This window comes from Glycine soja, chromosome 5 (genome assembly GCF_004193775.1).
Source record: "Glycine soja cultivar W05 chromosome 5, ASM419377v2, whole genome shotgun sequence".
NCBI classification, from domain to species: domain Eukaryota; kingdom Viridiplantae; phylum Streptophyta; class Magnoliopsida; order Fabales; family Fabaceae; genus Glycine; species Glycine soja.
Window position 1 is genome coordinate 36,602,003 of NC_041006.1, and position 21,499 is coordinate 36,623,501.

The 21,499-nt window shown below is 36.2% G+C and overlaps 4 protein-coding genes across 10 annotated transcripts; 3 read left to right on the plus strand and 1 right to left on the minus strand.

Moving 5' to 3' along the window:
• Positions 1-82: 82 nt before the first annotated feature.
• Positions 83-2,487, plus strand: LOC114412889 (stress response protein NST1-like). The gene is made up of 2 exons (XM_028376989.1): positions 83-556; positions 634-2,487. Exon 2 carries the CDS (start codon positions 830-832, stop codon positions 2,183-2,185), a length of 1,356 nt encoding a protein of 451 aa, XP_028232790.1. The 5' UTR covers positions 83-556; positions 634-829; the 3' UTR covers positions 2,186-2,487.
• A 2,054-nt stretch (positions 2,488-4,541) lies between these two features.
• LOC114412891 (chalcone synthase 5-like) lies at positions 4,542-6,274 on the plus strand. Its single transcript, XM_028376991.1, has 2 exons — positions 4,542-4,939; positions 5,077-6,274. Exons 1-2 carry the CDS (start codon positions 4,762-4,764, stop codon positions 6,063-6,065), a joined length of 1,167 nt encoding a protein of 388 aa, XP_028232792.1. The 5' UTR covers positions 4,542-4,761; the 3' UTR covers positions 6,066-6,274.
• A 2,356-nt stretch (positions 6,275-8,630) lies between these two features.
• On the minus strand, positions 8,631-17,128 carry LOC114412892 (eEF1A lysine and N-terminal methyltransferase-like). The gene is made up of 15 exons (XM_028376992.1): positions 16,534-17,128; positions 16,396-16,462; positions 15,733-15,914; positions 15,167-15,415; positions 14,474-14,557; positions 14,325-14,372; positions 14,164-14,228; positions 13,776-13,824; positions 13,073-13,331; positions 12,398-12,519; positions 12,134-12,214; positions 11,934-12,008; positions 11,319-11,509; positions 11,019-11,169; positions 8,631-9,200 (listed from the first exon to the last, which is right to left on the minus strand). Exons 1-15 carry the CDS (start codon positions 16,996-16,998, stop codon positions 9,003-9,005), a joined length of 2,286 nt encoding a protein of 761 aa, XP_028232793.1. The 5' UTR covers positions 16,999-17,128; the 3' UTR covers positions 8,631-9,002.
• A 263-nt stretch (positions 17,129-17,391) lies between these two features.
• Positions 17,392-21,384, plus strand: LOC114412893 (geranylgeranyl transferase type-2 subunit beta 1-like). Of its 7 annotated transcripts, XR_003666840.1 has the most exons (10): positions 17,392-18,187; positions 18,331-18,384; positions 18,468-18,618; positions 18,707-18,823; positions 19,118-19,184; positions 19,272-19,592; positions 20,027-20,160; positions 20,226-20,334; positions 20,453-20,528; positions 21,012-21,384. XR_003666840.1 is itself a non-coding variant. In XM_028376996.1 (9 exons), the coding sequence occupies exons 5-9, from the start codon at positions 19,541-19,543 to the stop codon at positions 21,039-21,041; spliced, it is 384 nt and encodes a 127-aa protein (XP_028232797.1). In that variant the 5' UTR covers positions 18,199-18,384; positions 18,468-18,618; positions 18,707-18,823; positions 19,118-19,184; positions 19,272-19,540; the 3' UTR covers positions 21,042-21,384. The 7 variants fall into 7 exon arrangements, 3 of the variants coding, with proteins under 3 accessions (XP_028232796.1, XP_028232797.1, XP_028232795.1); XR_003666842.1 differs by lacking the exon at positions 20,453-20,528 and having other exon boundaries at positions 20,236-20,334; XR_003666843.1 differs by lacking the exon at positions 20,453-20,528 and having other exon boundaries at positions 20,265-20,334.
• The last annotated feature ends 115 nt before the right edge of the window (positions 21,385-21,499 follow it).

The following is a 21,499-nucleotide window of genomic DNA, read 5'->3' on the forward strand; positions in this document are numbered from 1 at the left end:
TAGTTTAATTAAATTATAGTTATGTGTCCATATTCTACGTGGTTAGGAGAGAAAAACAAGAAGATGAAAGAGAATAGAAAAGATGGAAGTGTGAAATACTATTTGATCAAATCCAACTCCTACATAAGAAAAAAGAAACAAAATTAAGTAGTAGAACCTTTACAAAGTTGTAATTACGTAAACCAGGTAGCATTGGAGAATGCAAGAAATCTCGTTGCAATGTAACAGAAAATGAAATAGATAAGTCATGCCCGATCACCACTCTTAAATATAACTTTTCATATTTATTATACTTATTATAAATTAGAGATATACAAACCCAAAAACAAAAATCGCCTAAAAAGATTAGCTATTATTCTGGAAAATAAAAATCGGTCGGAAAATTTTCAGTCTCAGCTTTGGAATTTTGCAAGGGAATCGAACACGGTTGTCAATCCTTTGGTCAGCTTCTCGTCACTTCATTCGTTCCCCACTGACTTATTATTTCGATATTCTTTTCTCGAGAAAATTTCACTTTCCCGGAAAATCACTCCGCTCCTCCTCTCACTCTGAAAAGGTAAGCATGCTCCATCCTTCTTCTTTTTCCTTATTTTTACAGTTTCCGAGAGAATCATTCGATTGGTTAATTGCTAGGTTAAAGTCGTGGATTGAAAAAAGCAAAAAAATAAAAAATAAAAATTGAAACAACCTGCACGATCTTCGCGTTCTCGATGCAACCAGAATCGCTATCGGAAAAGGTTTTGGTGCTCGCGGAGGAAGAGAAAGAGGAGAAGGAAGAAGAAGAGGAAAAACATAGCGAGAGCGTCGGTGTAGAGATTATTGGTTACCGATGATTCCTCCCAGGCGGAAGAAATGGACCGAGGCGGAGGAGAAAACCCTAATCGACAAGTACGGGGAGATGGTAGCGGACGGTTCGCTGGCGAAGATGCGGACTCGGGAGAAGAAGTTCAAGCCGATTGCTTGTCACGTGAATTCGGTGCACCACGTGCGCGATCCCGTTGCGTACCCTTGGCAGTGGAGTTGGAAGGACGTTTCGACGAAGGTGCAGAACATGCGGCACCAGTATTTGCTTGTGAAGCAGAAGATCAAGAGGCCTGAGTTTTCGGGGTCCGGAGGAGGAGGGGATTGTGATGATGGGAGTGAGTTTGATTGGGTGGAGGGGCTTACTCATTGGTCTAACTTCCTTAGGTATAAGGATGTGTTTGGGGATGTTGCACTTGCTGTTGGCGGTCATGGTGGGAATGAGTTGATGGGGATTGAGGATGGGGATCACGGGGATCGTGATGGGGATAATGGGGATGGGTTTCTTGCTGGTGGTGGGGGGATGGATATGGTTGAGTTTGGGCAGATGGGTCATTCTGGGGATGGGGATTTTGGGGCTGCTTTGGATGGGGTGGACAATGAGGTGATGGGGTTGGGATTTGAGATTGAGGGGGAGGAAGGGGAGGTGAATTACAATGGGAGTGGTGGTCGGGAGAGGGAGGATGCTGCGGAGAATGGTTTTGTGTTTGAGGAGGAAGGGGAGGTGACAGGGTCAAGTTTGAAGAAGAAGAGGAAGGTGGCGAAGGGGATGGAGAAGAAGGCGTGGCAGATTCTTGCTAACCAGCTGGGGCAGTTGAGAGAGATGGAGACGCGGTTTGAGCAGCGTGAGGTGGAGAGGGAGCGCGAGAGGCAGAGGAGGGAGAATTTGCGAGTGGAGCTTGATAAGCAGTGGGAAAGGAAGCTTGAGGAGAGGGAAAAGGAGAGAGAGGAGAGGGAGAAGGAGAGGGACAAGCTTAGGAGGCAGAGGATGGCAGAGTGGGAAGCCATGGAAAAGGAAAACGAAGAGATGGAAAGGAAAAGGAGAGAGGAAGAGTTGATCCATGAGAGGGAATGGGAGGAGAGAATGAACTGCAGGAGGCTGGAATGGAAGAAGAGGGTTGACGAGATGCTGAGCCAGCACCGAGCAGAAATGGGCCAGATGCAGACTCGTTTTCTTCACGAGCAACAAAATCTTACTAACCAATTGCTTGGTATATTCTCGCAGTGGCCTGCCCAACCTTCTGGCCTATCTGATCATACTAGTGCTAGCAACCATTATCTTTCACAAATGATGCAAAATTTGCATCATGTGAATGGAATTGTTCATGGTGACGCTAGGGTTGAGGGAGATAATCAAGAAGATCAATTCATTGTTGATGGATGATGTATCTCTGCCATTTTGTGTATCTGTGCTGGGGAGTCCAGGAACATTTCTGTTACAAGAAGTGGCGAAAAGTGCACATAATTGTTGAATGCATTCTTAATTGTACTTTCTTCATTTAGGTATTGTTGTATACTATGTTTAGTTTATAATATTTTAGTGTAACTAATCGATATAAATAATGTTTTTTGTTCCTTGTGTTCGTCTGTACTGAACTATGAAACTCAGAAGCTGTGAGTGTAAAGGCCACATTTTTTGTCCAATACATGCTTTAATGCTTCTATTCAAACCATCTATTATCTGAAGCCTATAAAATGTAAATACATTCAAGGAGTAATTTTCTGTTGGTTCTTTAATGTGCAATCCAATTCATTGTAATGCTAACGAAACAGCAGATGACATCTAGGCTTATTGATCCTTTGTTATTGTTTCCTGCTATACTTTAGCTAAGTTCATGTCCTATATTCTTTCCAAATATTCTGTTATAAGTTAGTCCTTGCCATGTTTTAACCCTTATGCACATGTCAGATGTGTTACTGTGCATTGGTAAAATGAAAATTTAAAGGGGTTCTTATGGAATAAAGAAATTGAGAGATGTATTTAGATATACATTTAATTATCCTTTTTCCTCCTTACATTTTTATTCTTACAAAGTTCACCTATACTCTGGCATGTTCTGCTGTATATCCTTAGTTGCTGAATCTTCATATTTGATTACAAGATTATAGTAGGACATATGAATGAAGTTGATTCATAATTTTACTAGAATTTCTATACTTTTTTTTTCTCTTCATGTTTTGATAAATGTTTATTTTATTCAATATTAATAATTGGTATACTCACAATCTCACATCTCATGTCGTAACAGAAATATTCCTGTATACCAACCTGTTGGTACCCATACCAATGTGAATATAAAGATAATGAGGGTGAGTATTCGCAAGCAATGCCCATTCACAACTTTCAGTTCTGTTTACTAGAGTTTCGTTTGTTGTTTAATCACGAGACGTAACATTTACAGTTACTAAGTTAAACTATTTACATTGTCTTTCACTCGCAACCATGTTTATCCCTATATTGATTTGTAATTATCAAATGTTGTTGCCTCATGATAAATTTGGTCCACATATCCCAATTAAGTTTGGATAAAATTTCTTAACAAGCATTTATAGGTGAAGAAAATAAGAAAGTAGAATTAATCGATTTTCAATTAAGTTAAAGTGAATATATACACCTTAGTTTTTGGAGAAGTTAGATGAGAGAACTTGTTAAGAAGTTCAGGGATATAAGTTACTTTAAACTTGTTGGAAAAAATGATTCATTGATGTTCACATTTTCTTCTGAAAGTAGACAAACCTTATGATAAAATAATAAAATTAAACCAACTCCCCAATTCCCGATCAAATTGTTGTTCATGGGAGCTCCACTTTGAGACCATGTATTCTTATTTGAGAACAATTATGCATACTAAAAGCCCCACCCAAAGATTTAAGAATTTTCTTTGGTTTTATAATTTTTGGTTGGAGGAGGGTAGGGTTGGGATAGGGGGAATAAGACACTTACCCAGGTTTTGGGTTCCATATGAAGTATGAACTACAGCTACAGCATTATTAAAATCATTTATTGACATGGTGTACAATAAATGTTGACCCGTTATAAGCATACTTGTGGTGGAAATAAATTTGAAAATATGATCTTGAAAACTCTGGTCATTCATGTTTCACATTTTTTTCAAATCCTAAAGTTCAAGGATTATTTTGGAAGGCTTTAAAACTAACATGTTTCACATTTTCAAATCATCTCTTGCAACGGTTAGCATGGTAGAACACAGATCATCTGCTGCCTCTGCAGCAAAAATCATGAATGAATTTATGTAAAACTAACACAGATCATGTCTCGGCACATGCAATAATGCCACATTAAATATCTCACGCACTTGAGCAAGGATCACAAAACACAAGACATCTACTAGTTATTTCCTTTAAAATTATGAATGAGGTACTGATCGATGAGTAGTGTAAAATTATTTAATAAAACTGTTTTTTAAATAAAAAATAAAATACGCAAAATTACTTTTTTATTATTTTTTGTCGAGTGTCTTTCCACGTGATAAATCAGACTAATATTTCAAAAACAGTATCATAACATAAATCCCATATTTATACTTATAACTTAACATAAAACTTATGAGCGTTAACATAATGAAGTAAAAATGATATTAAAAAAAAAGAGAGAGGGAAAAACGAAAAATAACACGTGATTGAAAATATTTATTTTTCTGAAAACTCTTTATAAAAAATAGAAAAGTAATTCCAAAATAGGTTGGTATAAGAATAATTAGAAGGGGAGAGTCAGCAGTCTACTTAGACATGCGGTGGGAGCACACCACAAGCGCAGTCAGAGGAAGGAAGCATGCACTGCATCTACCATTCAATTATGCATCATTCTATCATTCTATGTCTATGTATATAACCACCCTTCCAAACCCACTTTGCAACATCCATCAAAGCCTTTTCTTTCGTTGCTACTACTTCACTTTCATTCTTTGCTTCAGAAAATTAGCTAGCTAGCTATCTAGGATGGTGAGTGTTGAAGAGATCCGTCAGGCACAACGTGCAGAAGGCCCTGCCACTGTCATGGCTATTGGCACCGCCACTCCTCCCAACTGCGTCGATCAGAGTACCTATCCTGACTATTACTTCCGCATCACCAACAGCGAGCACATGACTGAGCTCAAAGAAAAGTTCAAGCGCATGTGTAAGATACATACATATCTCTCTCATTTAGCCTATCTTCATTTCATTATATGATACGTATGTTGTTTATTTTCAACATACATCTTTGATTTGATTAATAATACATACTAATGAAATTTAATTTATTGTTTGGATCAGGTGATAAGTCAATGATTAAGAAGCGATACATGTACTTAAATGAAGAGATCCTGAAGGAGAATCCGAGTGTTTGTGCATATATGGCACCTTCATTGGATGCAAGGCAAGACATGGTGGTTGTGGAGGTACCAAAGTTGGGAAAAGAGGCTGCAACTAAGGCAATCAAGGAATGGGGTCAACCCAAGTCCAAGATTACCCATCTCATTTTTTGCACCACCAGCGGTGTCGACATGCCTGGTGCTGATTACCAGCTCACTAAACTACTGGGCCTTCGTCCCTCCGTCAAGCGTTACATGATGTACCAACAAGGCTGCTTTGCCGGTGGCACGGTGCTTCGTCTGGCCAAAGACCTCGCCGAAAACAACAAGGGTGCTCGCGTGCTTGTGGTTTGTTCTGAGATCACTGCAGTGACGTTCCGTGGCCCAACTGACACCCATCTTGATAGCCTTGTGGGTCAAGCCTTGTTTGGAGATGGTGCAGCTGCTGTCATTGTTGGATCAGACCCCTTACCAGTTGAAAAGCCTTTGTTTCAGCTTGTTTGGACTGCACAGACAATCCTTCCAGACAGTGAAGGGGCTATTGATGGCCACCTTCGAGAAGTTGGACTCACTTTCCATCTCCTCAAGGATGTTCCTGGACTCATCTCTAAGAATATCGAAAAGGCCTTAGTTGAAGCCTTCCAACCCTTGGGAATCTCTGATTACAACTCTATCTTCTGGATTGCACACCCTGGTGGACCGGCAATTTTAGACCAAGTCGAGGCTAAGTTAGGCTTGAAGCCTGAAAAAATGGAAGCTACTAGACATGTGCTCAGCGAGTATGGTAATATGTCAAGTGCATGTGTGTTATTCATCTTGGATCAGATGAGGAAGAAGTCTATAGAAAATGGACTTGGCACAACTGGTGAAGGCCTTGATTGGGGTGTGCTCTTTGGTTTTGGCCCTGGACTCACTGTTGAGACGGTTGTGCTCCGCAGTGTCAGTGTCTAATCAGTAATCATATTTTGTCAAGACAACAAATCTTTCTTTTTTCATATGTATTGTTGGCTGATCAAGGCTTATTCTGTCTTTTGATTTTTTTTCCCTGCCCTGCCTTCATCAAATGCTTCTTTTTGTATACCAATAAATAAGAACTTGTTTTACTATTAATTCATTTAAGCTTACACACAAGTAATCTATATATGCAGTTGCAAAGTGAATATCTTTTGTCCAATTTTATCTTCATTGAAAGATTCTTTGTGATTGAGCATAAATTGAACTATAGAACTGTCTGGAACCAGGTTTATTTATGGGTCAATTGTGTAACGAGTGTTGTGTATGAGTTATCTGGGTGTGTCAGAAAAATTATACAGAAGATCACAAATCCTTTTTTTTTCTTATGTATTGTTGCTTGTTTAGTTTGAAAAATATATTCTTTCTCTTTTGGTTTTTCCCCTGCTTTCATCACTTGCTTCTTTTTGTATACCAGTAAATAAGAAGATGTCATATTATCCATTCGAATAAGCTTGCACACAATTGATCTATACAGTTGCAAAGTGAATACCTTTCATTTTTTTTCCAATTTCATCTTCAATGAAAGACTCTTTGTGATTGTGTATAAATTGCACTGTACAACTGTCTGGAACTAGGTTTATTTATGGCTTAATTGTGTAATGAGAGTTGTGCCGATTAACTTAGTCCAGTTTGGCTTAAAATTTTCTGTCTTAGGGGAGTTATCTGACTGTGATAAACATTATATAAAAAAGATCAATAAGTATCAAGAAAACCCAGTAGCCAAAAAAATGCACTTCCTACATCATCTAACAGAGGACTCTTGTTGAAAAGAGGTGGAAGCCTTACTATGGAGATTTACACTTATGCAAATTATGTAGGTTCAGTAAGTGATATGTTGGAAAGCCGGCTTAATTGTGGTCACTCCTATCCCTTATTTATAGATATGTTGGACCGCAAGAGGGAAAGAATACATTTTTCAAACTCCACATGATTTTGGACATAGTTCTCTGCAAGAAAGCAAAAGCTCCACATGATTTTGGCACTGTGGACTTCGATAAAAGTGATGATGCAAGACATTTTCCAAAATGCTTAACCCTATACTTTGTTTAAGTATTACGATTACAAATTTATTGTTATCACTGATTAAACATTTCTGTAGGCACTAGAAAATTGATGAGAACTTGTATGTTTAAGTGTAAGGTCTTGGCTAATGTTGATATGTAGCATGGAAAAAACAGGGCTGTAGTGTTTTGCGTCTTTTTAGCTGCAGGCTTGTAATGTTTTGATGAAAAATATTATGTGGTTCACCAAAATAAGAAAAGGGGGGAACTCGCCTAATAAGAATGGCCCCATGCATAAAACCGAAGCAAAGAACTTACCTGCCATTCAATTTTATGAATATAATGATTACAAATCCCCTTTACAATTCATCTTTAGAAAGTTGGTTTTGGGTCCCGACCCAAAACCAACTTTCTAAACTTTGGGTTGATTATTTAATGAGGAATGAAATGATTATCGGTGAGGGTGGAGATACTTCATACTAATACATGTCTGTATCAGGCAAAACAGTTGTGCGCATGGTTGACAAAACATAACTTTTCTAGTGCCAAAATTATAGTATGGCTTTTCTAAGTGATCTTACCTGATTTAGGTGATATATACTTTTTATATTTTGCAGGCTTGCCAAGGGAAAAGGAATTGCTCCATCAAAATATCAGACTCTGTATTCGGTGGTGAGTGGGTGACCCCTGTTGTCTGTGGAGGCATGTGCACAACACCATTGAGTGATGGTTTCTTTCAAGAGGCTGTAAGCAGCTTCTAAAACGAGGTTCGGTGTGAACCTTGTGAACACTAGTCAACCAACTGGACAATGTTACTGACCAGAAATGGCCCTTAATTGTGTTCACCCTATTGTGTATATGTATGACAATTCGATAGATGTCATGTTTTAGTACATAATACTTGGTCTTTTGACTTTGGACAGCAAATAAATAACTCTGCTGATCAATGATTCTCCTTTGTGCATGCGATACCATGGGTTCTTTGATCTAAAATCCAATAAATCATACATGATTTATTTAAGACAGTGAAAATATTTAAAACTATAAATAGACTATTTACTCTGAAAATAAACAGTTATATTTCATCAACTTTTTAAGTACTTCCAACATAAGGCTTTTCATAAAACGAAAATTTTTACAACTAACTTTAAAAAATCATCAGGACGGTAACTCTTCACTCTCCACACCAAAACAGGTTTTCCAATAGTTGTCAGAAAGCAATTTCCTATAAAATCGAAGTAAATGACCTAAATATCTCCTTGAGTTGCAAATATTTATAATACTAATTTTGTTCATATACACGGACAAGCTTTTAAACTATTTTCAGGAAGGATAAATTTAGATCTTCCCTTCAAGATCTTTCTACAAATCATTCATTCTATTTACTAAATACAAAAGAATTAAATGCATTTTATATTTCCAAAACATTCACTATTTTACTTAATACTCAGTACTTTATAAAGTATTAAGATTAGTAAGATAAAGAAGAAAATAGCATTACTTTTCCAAGAATTGTAAACTTTCCAGTAAGTTTTTTAAAGACCAGTCAAACAAATCTTAACGAAGGAAAATTCCTAGAGGATAGTATTCACAGCGAATTATTCCAGGGAATGTTATCCATAACCCTTAAACGTTGAAGCAGACACCCATATGAAATAAAGGGTGAATGCGCTACAATATCATCACAACTCACAAGTCATTTATTTATACATCACTCAACCATTAAGTACTATTGATGAGTACTAGACAGTTCAGTCCGCAGATCAATGACAAACATTTGGCTGAAATCACTTCCGAATTTGAGATAGCAAGCATTCACATCACAGACGAAGAATATCATGCTCATAACTATGGCAAGGAAGGAGAGCAAGTTTCACTTCAAATGTCTTATCTTTTTGGTCGCATTGATAATGTTTTGACCTATCTCCGGGTGTTTAAACTCCAACAATTTATGAAGTTTAAGAGAAGCTTCAGAGAAACAGCTATCCTCAATACAGGACTCAGATTTGAGGGCAAAATGAACCTCATTGACGTCCTCGTCAAGCTGGAGGCAGAAGAGGTGGCTGAAAACCTATGTGAAGACAACAGAAATACAACAGTGATATTACAGAACAACTAGACTCTAAATACAGGAAAAAAAAACATAAATTTAAGTTGACAAGACATGGTGTAAAATATCTTCCACAATCAACAAAACCAAAAGTTATGCTGAATAAATATTTATATACAGCAACAACATCCAGGGTATATAGTCAACAACCTAAAAATATGTTTCTTGTTAGTAAATAGGCTATCACTAATAAATATCTGAATTTTGTGTTTGTTTTTTGATAAATTTTCTTTGCATTGAGTTTTTTTTTTTTTGAAAAAAACTGATAACAAATGGAAACAAATTTAGGGAGCAAATACAAAATTGCTAATTTATAAGAGACTGAAAAAATGTTTCAGAGACCAAAAACAAAATTGTTATTTTATCATGAAGAAAAAACGAAGAACAAATTTATTAGAAAGCAAGCACAAAATTTGGATGTTTATTAGAAATCACAAACATATTTTAGCTACAAATGAAATATAAGACTAGAAGGAATAAGTTTAATTTTTTGTTAAAATTTAATACAGAAACAGTTATGCGTAAAGCATAAATTATTGATATAGCATTTGTAATCTTCAACATAGCACCCATCCCACTATCCCAATCCATGCCACAATACAAGAATGATACCTATGGGTACATCCATCTTAACATTTCCAATCCTATAGGTTTCACATAGTATCGAAACAATGTATATACATCAGTACCACTTGTACTAATCTTATTAATATAATACAAATTAATTTTGCTGATAAAAAAAAGTACTATATTGGGATTACAGTTGTGAAGTTAAAAACACGTAAGCCATTTCACAAAGGAAATATGCTCAGATACCAGCTTGAACTCTTCAGAATAATAAGAATTGCTAGAGAGAATTGATCTCAGCACCTATGAATTTAGATTAAAGGATTACAATTCAATTCCCTGATAAAAGATAAGTCCTAAATTTTGCTGATAAAAAAAAGTACTATATTGGGATTACAGTTGTGAAGTTAAAAACACGTAAGCCATTTCACAAAGGAAATATGCTCAGATACCAGCTTGAACTCTTCAGAATAATAAGAATTGCTAGAGAGAATTGATCTCAGCACCTATGAATTTAGATTAAAGGATTACAATTCAATTCCCTGATAAAAGATAAGTCCTAAATTTTAGAAACAAGATATAAGGACAGTATCTATGCAAACAAGGGCTCAACAACTTCAAAGTAATAGAAAATGTTCATTGAAATACTAATGTTTCGTAACTGAGTTACACCAATTATAAATTGTGTCCTAAAGTCTCCATTTTCTAGCCTCTCTGGAATTCTAAATCCCCCCCTTTAAGCACAAAAGATTCATATGGACATTTCTCATAAGATTAGTACTCTAATGCTGAGTAGCAGAATGGTAGATCTAACTAAACTTTGTCTCTCGATGTCTGTAAAGTTTTATAAATTCAGAAATAACTAACAACCATAATCATTTCTACTTCTCCCAGCAACTAGTTATATTTGGGAGGGTTTTTTTTTTATAAATATTGGTTAAACCCACAAAATTTGGAATACTTTTCTTTGAAAAGTTCACCGGTTTTAGCAAGAATAAGGTGAGTGAACTTTTCCCGATTGTGTATGATTGGATAAACAATACCTAAAGCACCTAAGAAACTGCATTTAAGTTTTGTACAAAAGAGAGAGGGAAAAAAAAGAATAGAGATTTGAAACACATCTGTAATAAATATCTGATTAAAAGAAGATACAGCATCAGACATTAAAAATCAAAGTCCAAACTAAATATTATTGTACTCATTTGTTTTTACCTTTTTCATTTTTGAGAGAGCCATATCCTTAATGGCTTGGGACCGTGACACCAAATTGACAACAAAGAGACCATCCTCTGAAAGTTTATCCTTTACGGTCTCAAGAAAAGACTCATCCAAAAAATCCGGAGCAGGGCATGTCAATCCCGAGCTGTACAAAATATGTAATAAATAAGTAGGATTCTTTAAAATCATAGAAGATAATGATATTATTATTTCTAATCCCTTAATGACCTAATACCATTTTTTCCTTGGCCATTCTATAATAGTTTAATGTCATAAATGCATAATTCAATTCACCTTGGGTCTGAAGAGTCAACATCAACAATAATTATATCAACTTTTGTCACTTTTACACCAGCATGAGACACAGTTGAACTTGCATTTAGAGCAGACTCAGTATTACTAGGATCATTACTTTTTCCATGAATCTGAGGTGCTCCAGAACTGTCAATCTCTCGGACAAATTGGATCCCATCAGCTACATGCACCTGGATTCCCCAAAGCAACAAGATTAAGTGGCCAATGTTGTGATCACCCCATCACAAGATTAATTCAACAAATTCTTAAATTATATTGTGGTTCTTAATATTCTGCACACAGCCCTCACCCCTCCCAACAAATAAAAACAGAAGTCACTTTATCTGCAGTTGCCATATTTTCATTGCCATCCATATTTTAAACTGGTGTTTAAACAGCAAAAAAAAATCATGAAATCAAAATAATTACTTGCAAGAGTCAACATTGTATGATTCAAATAGGCATGGATAATCTTTTCTTAAAACTAGTTACTGTTTCATGTGGATATTTCCTTTGGTGTAAGTTAGCAATCTGGCTGTACTTTGGTTAGTCCTAATTTAGATTTAAGCCCCCACAACACCTCAAGAGAAAAGACATGAATGTATATTTAACTACCTTTAGGCGTTTATCCTCAACAAAACTGAAGTAGTCCCTTGCAATATCAACAATCATGGGGTCTAACTCCACAGTCTGTAGATAAAAATTATTATCAAACCATGTCATATCAATCATTCAGAAGAATAAATCATTCGGGACTAAATCTGAACTCTAATTATTTCCCCTCCCTAAACAACAGGAAAAAAAATATAAATTACCTCAATTTCCAAAAAGGGGATACACCCGTGAAGAAACATGGAAAGTAAACCAGCTCCAAGACCTATTATTACTGCTTTTACCTGAGATATGCCACTTGAATGTATCAGCAATAATGAATGAAAGAATGTTTTAGAGCATCTGAAGAAAGTGAGACAAGTTAATTTGGCATTTATTTACAATTTGCTATTATTGGAAACTACAGTCCTTAATGTACCAAGGAACTAGTAGATTCATGCATCACATTAAAAGTCAGAAATACTTGCCATTTTCCCACTTGATGCCACATTTTCCATGTAAGAAGATATTAGCGTGAACCCTGAAATAATCCCTGTATGATAAGAACTAGCTACATAGCCATGATAGACGGTCAACTGGCTGCTTGCTCCTGCAACATTGGAAAAAAATATTACAATGGCAAGAGAGTTATAAACAGCAAGTAAATATTGCAAACTAGAAAATGAATAGTTTCAAAACTGTAAAAATCCTATCTCTCTCTCTGTTGTTAAACCATTTTTAACACCATATTCATCCAAAACCATTTTTCAGCATTAGAAAAGCTTAAAAAAAAAACTATATAGATAACCCAAAACACTGTCTACAACTTTTTTTATAGAAAAAAAATTAGCAAAATGAAGGGTAAATTACAAGAGATGATTCCTCTTAGGCCTCGTTACATTTATATTGAAAATCAATTTCACACACCATGTAGGCATGCACACATCCCAATGTAAAATATACAGCTAAGATTAATTTGGACACACATCTCAATCATGTTCAACGGTTCAAAACCAATTCTACAAAAATATAAAATAAATGGAAACTTTATGATATGCAACAGTAAATTAAAAAACTCGGGATTTGACAATAATGTTGAAGCAACACTTGCAGGAGTTGAACAGTAATTTTAAATAAACCGGAGGCAAGAGGAAAATAATTACCAATACTGTGTCTCTGAGATCCACTTTTTCTAGATTTGGAAGATGCATTGTTTTTCTTCCTGCCTGTCTCACTAACCAATTTAGTAGGTGACTGTTCATCTTTTAGCAGAGCTTCAGACTGCACCAAATTTGCAGCTCTCTCAAATACAAGGCGTCGAAACACCAACTCTCTAGAAGGAAAAATACAACTGACTTCACTATCAACATTTTCATAAATTACATCTTCAACAATAATTGATCCAGTTAATGAAGATGTGACCTGCAAAACACATAAGCATAAATGATATAATGAGAATGTTGGGATCATTTAAAATCAAGCAAAGCCATCACGAGAATGAGCATCCATGTAAAAAGTAGGAATCACAAAAGTAAAAAGACTAGTGAATAAATACATTTTTGTTTCTTATTGATAAAAACAGCATTTCAAAAAACTGAAATAGAATAAAGAGGTGAAATTACTCTTAGATCAATAAAGCAGGTGGATAAAAAAATAAACATAATAAGAAATGAGCCCAGTAGGGTCCCAACTCCCTCTAATGAACAATGGAACCAAGGGCCGAACACCATAAAAAGAAGCTCGGTAAGAAGTTAAGAATGAAGTTTCTTGCAGAATACTAGAGTAAATCTCACGGCCTTATTAGACAGAGAGTTCACTAGATCAAAATAACAAAATAGAGACAGTATTATGTATATTGTTAAAAACCTTGTGAATGATGTTTCGCTCCTTGATCCCCTCACTTGCCATCATGAAACTGTAGGCATGTATTCAAGAACTTGTGAGAAAAAACTGAAATTCATAGTGTTTAAATGTGTGTTTGCTTCAGCCTATGTTTGCCAACTTCTAGAGAGAGATTTCACCCAAAAAAATAGATTACTTCCACAAAAATAAGCAAAACCAAACATGCTATAAGTATGACAACAGCACCTGAAAAAAATGGTTTACAGTATAGTAATTACTGTAATGCACAATGGAACATGTTTGGATGCTTTGGCATGAATAGAAAAACAGGAGAAAAAAAATGAACATTTATGTTAACATTGCTCGAAATAAATGAAAAATCACAAAAATGCAACTGGTACAAGATACAGACGGTATTTTAGCTCCATTCTCATTTTCTGCAGGTGCCAACTGCGTAACCAATGGAGACAAATCCTTCTGAAAAGGGATAACAGACACAATTCAGTAAAAAGCAACAAGGTTAACCTGTTATAATGGCATGTCCATGAAGCATAACTTATGAGGATGTTCTACCTGAATCTCCTCCATGCTGGTATCCGAATGGCTGGCATCCAAGTAAACCTAAAGTCACGGATTTGCTTGGAAGCTTCAATTACAAAAGTAATTTGGCATACTAAAAAATACCAACAAATTATAATTTTATAAAATTGATAGCATAGTACCATTATGAGACGAGCTGCTTCAGAGCTTCTGACCACCATCCACTGTCCTTCTTCAGAATAGAAAAGCCATTCACGTGCACGAGTCTGAGATTTAACATTCAATCATGAAATTCAAACAGAATTACTGCATAATTTGATGCCCTAAGTGTAAACTGCAGATAGATATAAAAAAGGAAATCTGAAATCCTGTGGAATCAGCTCCATAAATGCATATTGATGCACATTGCAATCCAAAAAATTAAAAAACAAAATCAGATGAAAAAAAAATAAAAGAAGAACTTGAGAAATACTAGAAACTCCAATCTGCCAGGTCACAAAACAATACAATTACACTTTTATCATTTTTAGTATGAACAAGGTTGAGACTACTAAGAATAGAAATTAAAAAGAATCAGAAAATTTGAAAATAAAAAGTATCCAATTGTCCGTTGTCCTTCCTAGTTTCAAAAAACATTGTCAGCAGCAGATTCTAGTCAAAAGCAAATTAACAATGGTTCTTTTACTTCCAATAATAACTATTTCACATTTATTCATTTGTTAAAACTACTGTGCTTGAATCTCCAGAGAAGGATCACTGATTCATTCTGAAATTCATGAGCATACCACGAGAGTTTTTTTTTTTTTTTTTTCTTGTTACGAAGTTAGAAGGAATGCATGAACAAAAATTTAAAAGGGATCTCTGCTAAAACACACCTTAGGCACAATGAAAACCCCACAGTGATAGGTAAATGGGCTGGCCTGTTCCTCGGCATCAAGAATTACAGCTCTGTAAGAAAAAGTGGAGTACCCTTGTCCACCCAGAGTTAGCTGCAATCGCCGACCTTGAGATAGCTTTGTCAACTCCTCTTGCAGATCTTCCACAGAATATAATAAATTGGAGCCGCTGGAGTATTTTTCACGAATTTGATTCTCATTTTGAAGAGCCTCATGAAGTCCAGAAACCTTGCACAAATGTGAGGGGGGACATAAACATAAGACTTAATTCTCTGTACCAATAGGCATTAGTACTTCATAACTTACACACATCAAATCAATGTCATAATATTCAGATCATTTTCTCTCTATTCCCCCTTCGCTACATAAACCCTACAACTTTAACAAAATAACTACCCCTTCTCTATTAATAACCTAGAGTAAAACTATCTATAGTTCTATACCACTAACAGATGTAGCATTAATCATCCATAAATCCTTATTTTAAGAAAACTCCTATGTCCACGAGAACTAAACAGAAAGTACAAATAGCCCAGATAGTCTACCTGTTTTGAATTGCAATGAAGTGAAGAATTATGGAGCAATGATGTAATCTGGTGCACTAAAGTAGACAGCTCCTTCTCCACAACCACCATAAATGTTTGAAGGCTAGGTTTGCCAGAAGACTTTAAAGGTATGGCATCAACACTCATTTTCCACCCAAGTCGGAACTTTGAGAAAAGTAGATCTGGAAATTGTGAATTAGCGATATTTATCCTCCAGTGATACCAAACCAAGCACGTCAAAAAATGAAAAAGAAAAAATGCAAAAACAGTTCTAGAAAATCATTTCATTGCAATCCAGAGTAACAAAGCACCCCGTCCAAGTGCACTACAATTAACTCTAAAGGTAACACGGGATAGCTTCTTGGTAGCATGTTTCTTTTTTAGCAAGATGTCAAGGAGATTGGAAGGGCTTTGTGCAAACCCTCTTCTTAGAATCATTCACATTCAAGTATTCTTTTCTTGTGGCTAATACACAAAGGAAAGTCTAAAATGTGGGTACCACATATGAACCTTGTACCATGAATCTTTCAGTAAGAGTAAAGGAAAATAAAACGTCTGCAATTGAAACACCATCACACCTTCTTAGTGCTTTCAATTGTATTCTCTACGTATCACATGTTTTTCACTTATTATTCATGGTGAAACAAAATTAAGGAAACTTACTAAGTACGTGAGATTCAGCCAAGGTAAGGCACACAAACTTTCCCCCAGGCTTTAAAACTATCTTCACCTGACAAAAATAAAAGGGCTAAGTTACCAAAAACATGAACTAATAAGAAATAACAAAGTAGAGAAACGTACCTCTGATAAGTACTGGTTCCCCAATTTGGGGCCAAGTTCGGGCTCCATCAAAGCATCCAGTCCACCTTTGTCAATAACCGCACCGAAGCTCTCATCCTCGAACTGCATGGCGGTCATGTCCATGATGCGCCATCGCATGAGGGGACGGTCGCGGACGTTGCGGCGGAGCATGTCGGAGATGACGACCTTGGAGAAGTCGATGTTGGTGATGGCGGTGTGGCCGGCGTCGTAGAGGTGCTCGGAGAGGCGGGAGTTGCCGCAGCCGGGGACGAGGAGCTGAAGCGGGAGAGGAACGGTTTTGAGGAGGGAGAGGAGTGGGTCCCTGAGGTTGGGCCATTCGGCGTACCACTCGAAGGAATCACCGCGAAGGGTGAAGAACTTGTCCCAGTTCTCTTTGCTCGTGAAGTCTCCTAGGGTTTCCAGAATGTCTTCCGGTGAACCTTTCTTCTTCCCCTTCGAACCCATTCTTCTGTCTTCTCTGCTTCCACTCTCACTCACTTCACAAACCTCTTTTATACTGCTGCGCTTCACTTCACTGTCTTCTGGTCAAGACAACTTACTTTAGGCTAAAGTCTAATTAGCCCTCCTAATCTCAGATATTTTAGGAAAATCATCAACGTCTCATTCAATAATCAAAATTGCTAACTCTGTCAAAAATATTAAAAAAAGAATTGCTAAGCAACGTTACTTAAATAAGTAACACCAACTCATTTGTTTCAATTGAGCACCATTGATTAACTCTATGATGTTTTTTAAAGTAAAATCATGGACATATTAACTGAAATAGCAAGTGAGAGCCCTCAAGTCATGGTTTACAAAGAGTTGGATTTGAGGAGGAGCTTCCTTAATCCAAATCCAATCAAAAGTAGAAAAAGTAGTTCTAGCTAGACGGTCTGCAACATTGTTTCTCGTTCTTCTAGTATGAACTAACAAAGTATCCACTCGAATCCTGTAAAACATCCTCTAACTATGTACAATGTTATAGGAATTTGTTAGTTTTTGAAAACAAAACCACAACGGTACCTCAACTAACTCTGTAAAATTAAAATAAGCAATTGTGTTGAAAATGCTATTATAAACTAATTTCAGTAAATACAAATATATGCCCCACATGCTTACAATTGTATACAATAACATTTATTTATTTATTTATTTGTGGAATGCCGCGGTGATTTGGAAAACCATTCTTAGTCCACAACGTTGGCCTCTTTTCTTTCTGGACGACATTGAACTGAAAAACATGGAGAATGGTTATGGTTGGGATACCCGTTTTGGTGTAGCCATGAATTATGTGTTTAATTGTAGCTGGAGCATGGATAGATCTGTGATTTTCCAGATTGACAGGTTGCACAAACAAGTGTTGGAAGATATAGCAAAAGGATATGACATTACTCTTAACCGTGGTATCCAAAGTACAAATTAATACCGCTAATTATTTGAAAGACAATTCAAATAACTATAATATTAGTCAACAATATGATGACTTGGCCACAACTAAATTTTCCATGTTTTAATAAAACTTTTAATTGGGGCTAACGGCGTTGGTTCGCTTTCGCTTGACCTTGGCACAAACTAACAGAGCATTAGCGTTTCTACTTCGTATCACTGCCGCGACCCTTCTGGATTCCGACGGTGACTTTGATTAAGGAGTCCGGTAAGTTCTCATTTTTTTTTTTTTTGTTCAATTGGAATTGGTTCAGCCACATCCTTCATCCTCTTTACTAAGATGGGTGCACTGCAAAATTTCATTTTAAATCTTTGATTCTAATATTTCTGATTTTGTTGTGTTTTCGTGAGATGGGAGAGCTGGCCACTGAGAAACATGTTCGATATATATTATCAGTTGAAAAGGTGTGCTGTGCTTCCCATTTATACATGGATGCCTTGCAAACTCTTCTTTAATGCTTAAAAGGTTGTCCTTTTATGGTTTCCAGAGGAAAGATAACTTTGAATCTGTCGTAATGGAGCATCTAAGAATGAATGGGGCATATTGGGGATTGACCACTCTGGATCTTCTAGGAAAGCTTCATACCGTCGATGTTGATGAGGTTGTTTCGTGGTTGATGAGTTGTCAGCATGACTCAGGTTCTTCCGTGTTTTATTTGTTCCCTTACTTTCTTTTAGACATCAGTGTCATTCATAGTTTCTTACGAGAAAATGTGTTGTTGTGAAGGGGGATTTGGTGGAAATGTTGAACATGATCCGCACATCCTCTATACACTAAGTGCTGTGCAGGTGTTGTCTCTCTTTGATAAGCTGGATGTTATTGATGTAGATAAGGTCACAAGTTGTATCCTTACACACATATTGCCTCGCTTTGAAGGTCCCGTTATCTGTATTAACAAATATTTTGTGCTGCAGAAGAAGCTTTGTTATTTTTGCAATTTTTTAAACTATCGTAGTTCTGTTTTTTTTATCAGGATATGTAGCTTCAGTTGGCAATATACTTTGATGTTATGATTCAATTGCTTGATATGTTTCTTAGAAAGAAAGAATTTTAGTAGTTTGATACTAAGACTACAATAGTAAAATTTAATAAACTAGGAAGTATACCGGATCTTGTGTTTCTTACTATTTATCTCAGATATTGTCAGCCTGCAAAATGAAGATGGATCCTTTTCAGGGGATATGTGGGGTGAAGTTGATACACGGTATTTTTCTTAAGATTCTTTTTTATTATTGATCATGTAAGAGCTTACTGTATTTTTAACTAAAATCCACTGAATTATTTGTCCTAGGTTCTCATATATTGCTATTTGTTGTCTATCAATATTACATCGCTTGGATAAAATCAATGTGGAGAAGGCTGTGAAGTACATTATTTTTTTTTTTCTTCGTACCCCATTGCCCAGAGGCTCTTCGCTATGCGAAGGTATGGGGGAGGGATGTTGCACGCAGCCTTACCCTTGCATATGCAAAGAGGCTGTTTCCGGATTCGAACCCATGATCAACAGGTCACCAAGACACAACTTTACCGCTGCACCAGGGCTTTATAAGTTGCAAAAATATGGATGGTGGTTTTGGGTGCACTCCTGGTGGGGAATCTCATGCTGGTCAAAGTATGTCATAAATTATTCATGATCTTTTGTTAGTTATTAATTTCCCTACGTTACTTACTCAATGTGTGTACTAATACTACTTTTTCCTTCAAAGATTGTGTTGCTTCTTTCCCACATGAAGGGAGTGCTTTATGTGGTGAAGGGCATAGTTTGAAATTTTAATATGTTGCTTAAATTTCTGGGTATAAGAATCTGTTTTCTCCTTGGCAGCACAGTATAGCTATGCAACCTAGTACTTACATTATCCAACTACTTGGTAGTTTTCCTGATAGAAATTATGTACTTTCCTTTTGTTCTTTTGTGGTCAAAATTTACTCATGTTAAGCCTGAATTTGTCTGTTTGATTTTTCTATTTTCTGAATTTCAAATGAAAGAATGAAATGGGTTGTGGACTTGAATCATCCTTCTAATATATTTGCTTTTCCTATTCTCAGTTTTCTGTTGTGTGGGGGCCCTTGCCATAACAGGGTCGCTAGATCTTGTTGACAAAGACCTACTTGGTTGGTGGTTATGCGAGCGACAGGTTAAATCTGGAGGTCTGAATGGGCGTCCTGAGAAACTTCCTGATGTGAGTAAATCTTTTCAAATTTAGGTTTAGTGCTGTAGATTGTCCTTTCTCTTACTAGGTTTTAGATCTTCTCAGGTCTGCTACTCATGGTGGGTTCTTTCTAGCCTGATCATGATTGATAGGGTACATTGGATTAGTAAGGAGAAGCTTATAAAGTTCATCTTAGACTGCCAGGTTAGTTAGTTGAGTGTCTTTTCTGTGTTTATAAATCTGCATGTTTTCTTTTTCTTTTTGGGGTTTCAATTATTGTCCGGTAGTATTTCTGAAATATTATGTATGTTGAAACTGAAAGGACACAGAAAATGGTGGAATTTCGGACAGGCCAGATGATGCCGTGGATGTCTTTCATACATTCTTTGGGGTGGCTGGTAGAGTACCTCCATCATTTAGCCTTTTTTTGTTCCATTTGTTGTGCTAAAATCTTGTTATCTAGGGTTTCCTTGGTTTATTTGGGAACCACCCAATCTCTCCCATTCCCATGACTCAATGTGGGAATGATAGTAACCAGTGACTTCATTCGGTCATCCTGTTTCCAAAAAGAGAGATGAAAAACCATTCTTATTGAATCCTTGTGGATTCATGTTGTGAAGTTGCTAGCATCATGTTCAGAATTCAGATAAGATTAATCGTATTGTTCAACATGCTTATAATGATTCATTAGAACTGGATATTTAACATGATTCTATTTTAATTTTAGTTGTTTGGAAGGTTTAAATGGGCATATATGTGAATTATAAGCTAGACATCCCTATTTATCCTTTCCTAACAGTGCCTATTGCTTTTATTCATGTGTTTCATATTTCTTTTACACTATAAACTAGGGACGCTTAAGTTGTGTTTTTTTCTTGCAGGACTTTCTCTTCTTGAATATCCAGGGCTGAAACCAGTAGATCCAGCTTATGCTTTACCTGTTGATGTTGTAAATAGAATTATTTTTACTAAATAAGGACTTTAGTAGTTAAGTTCGATGATAATTTTCCAGTAATGACAAAATCTTGGGTTTGTAAGACTCACTGTTGGGAGTTGGACCCCCTCCTCCCATCCCCAGCCCAAAAACAGTTAATTTCTTAAAAACAGTGTTAACATTTTGAGCTTCTTTTAGTTAAATTGCTGTGGTACGACATGTAAAGATTGATCAGTATTGTAGTCAACCATCAAATTTATGCTACTAGTTACTACATAGAAGTATAATTTCTTTTGTTAATATAGACATAGTTATCATGCCATCGTTTTGGTGAATTTGTTCTTTTCTAAAGTGTTTTTTTTTTCTTAAAAAGAAGGAGAATAAACAGAAGAATTCATTCACTGAATACAATTAAATTCAACCTTCTAATATGAT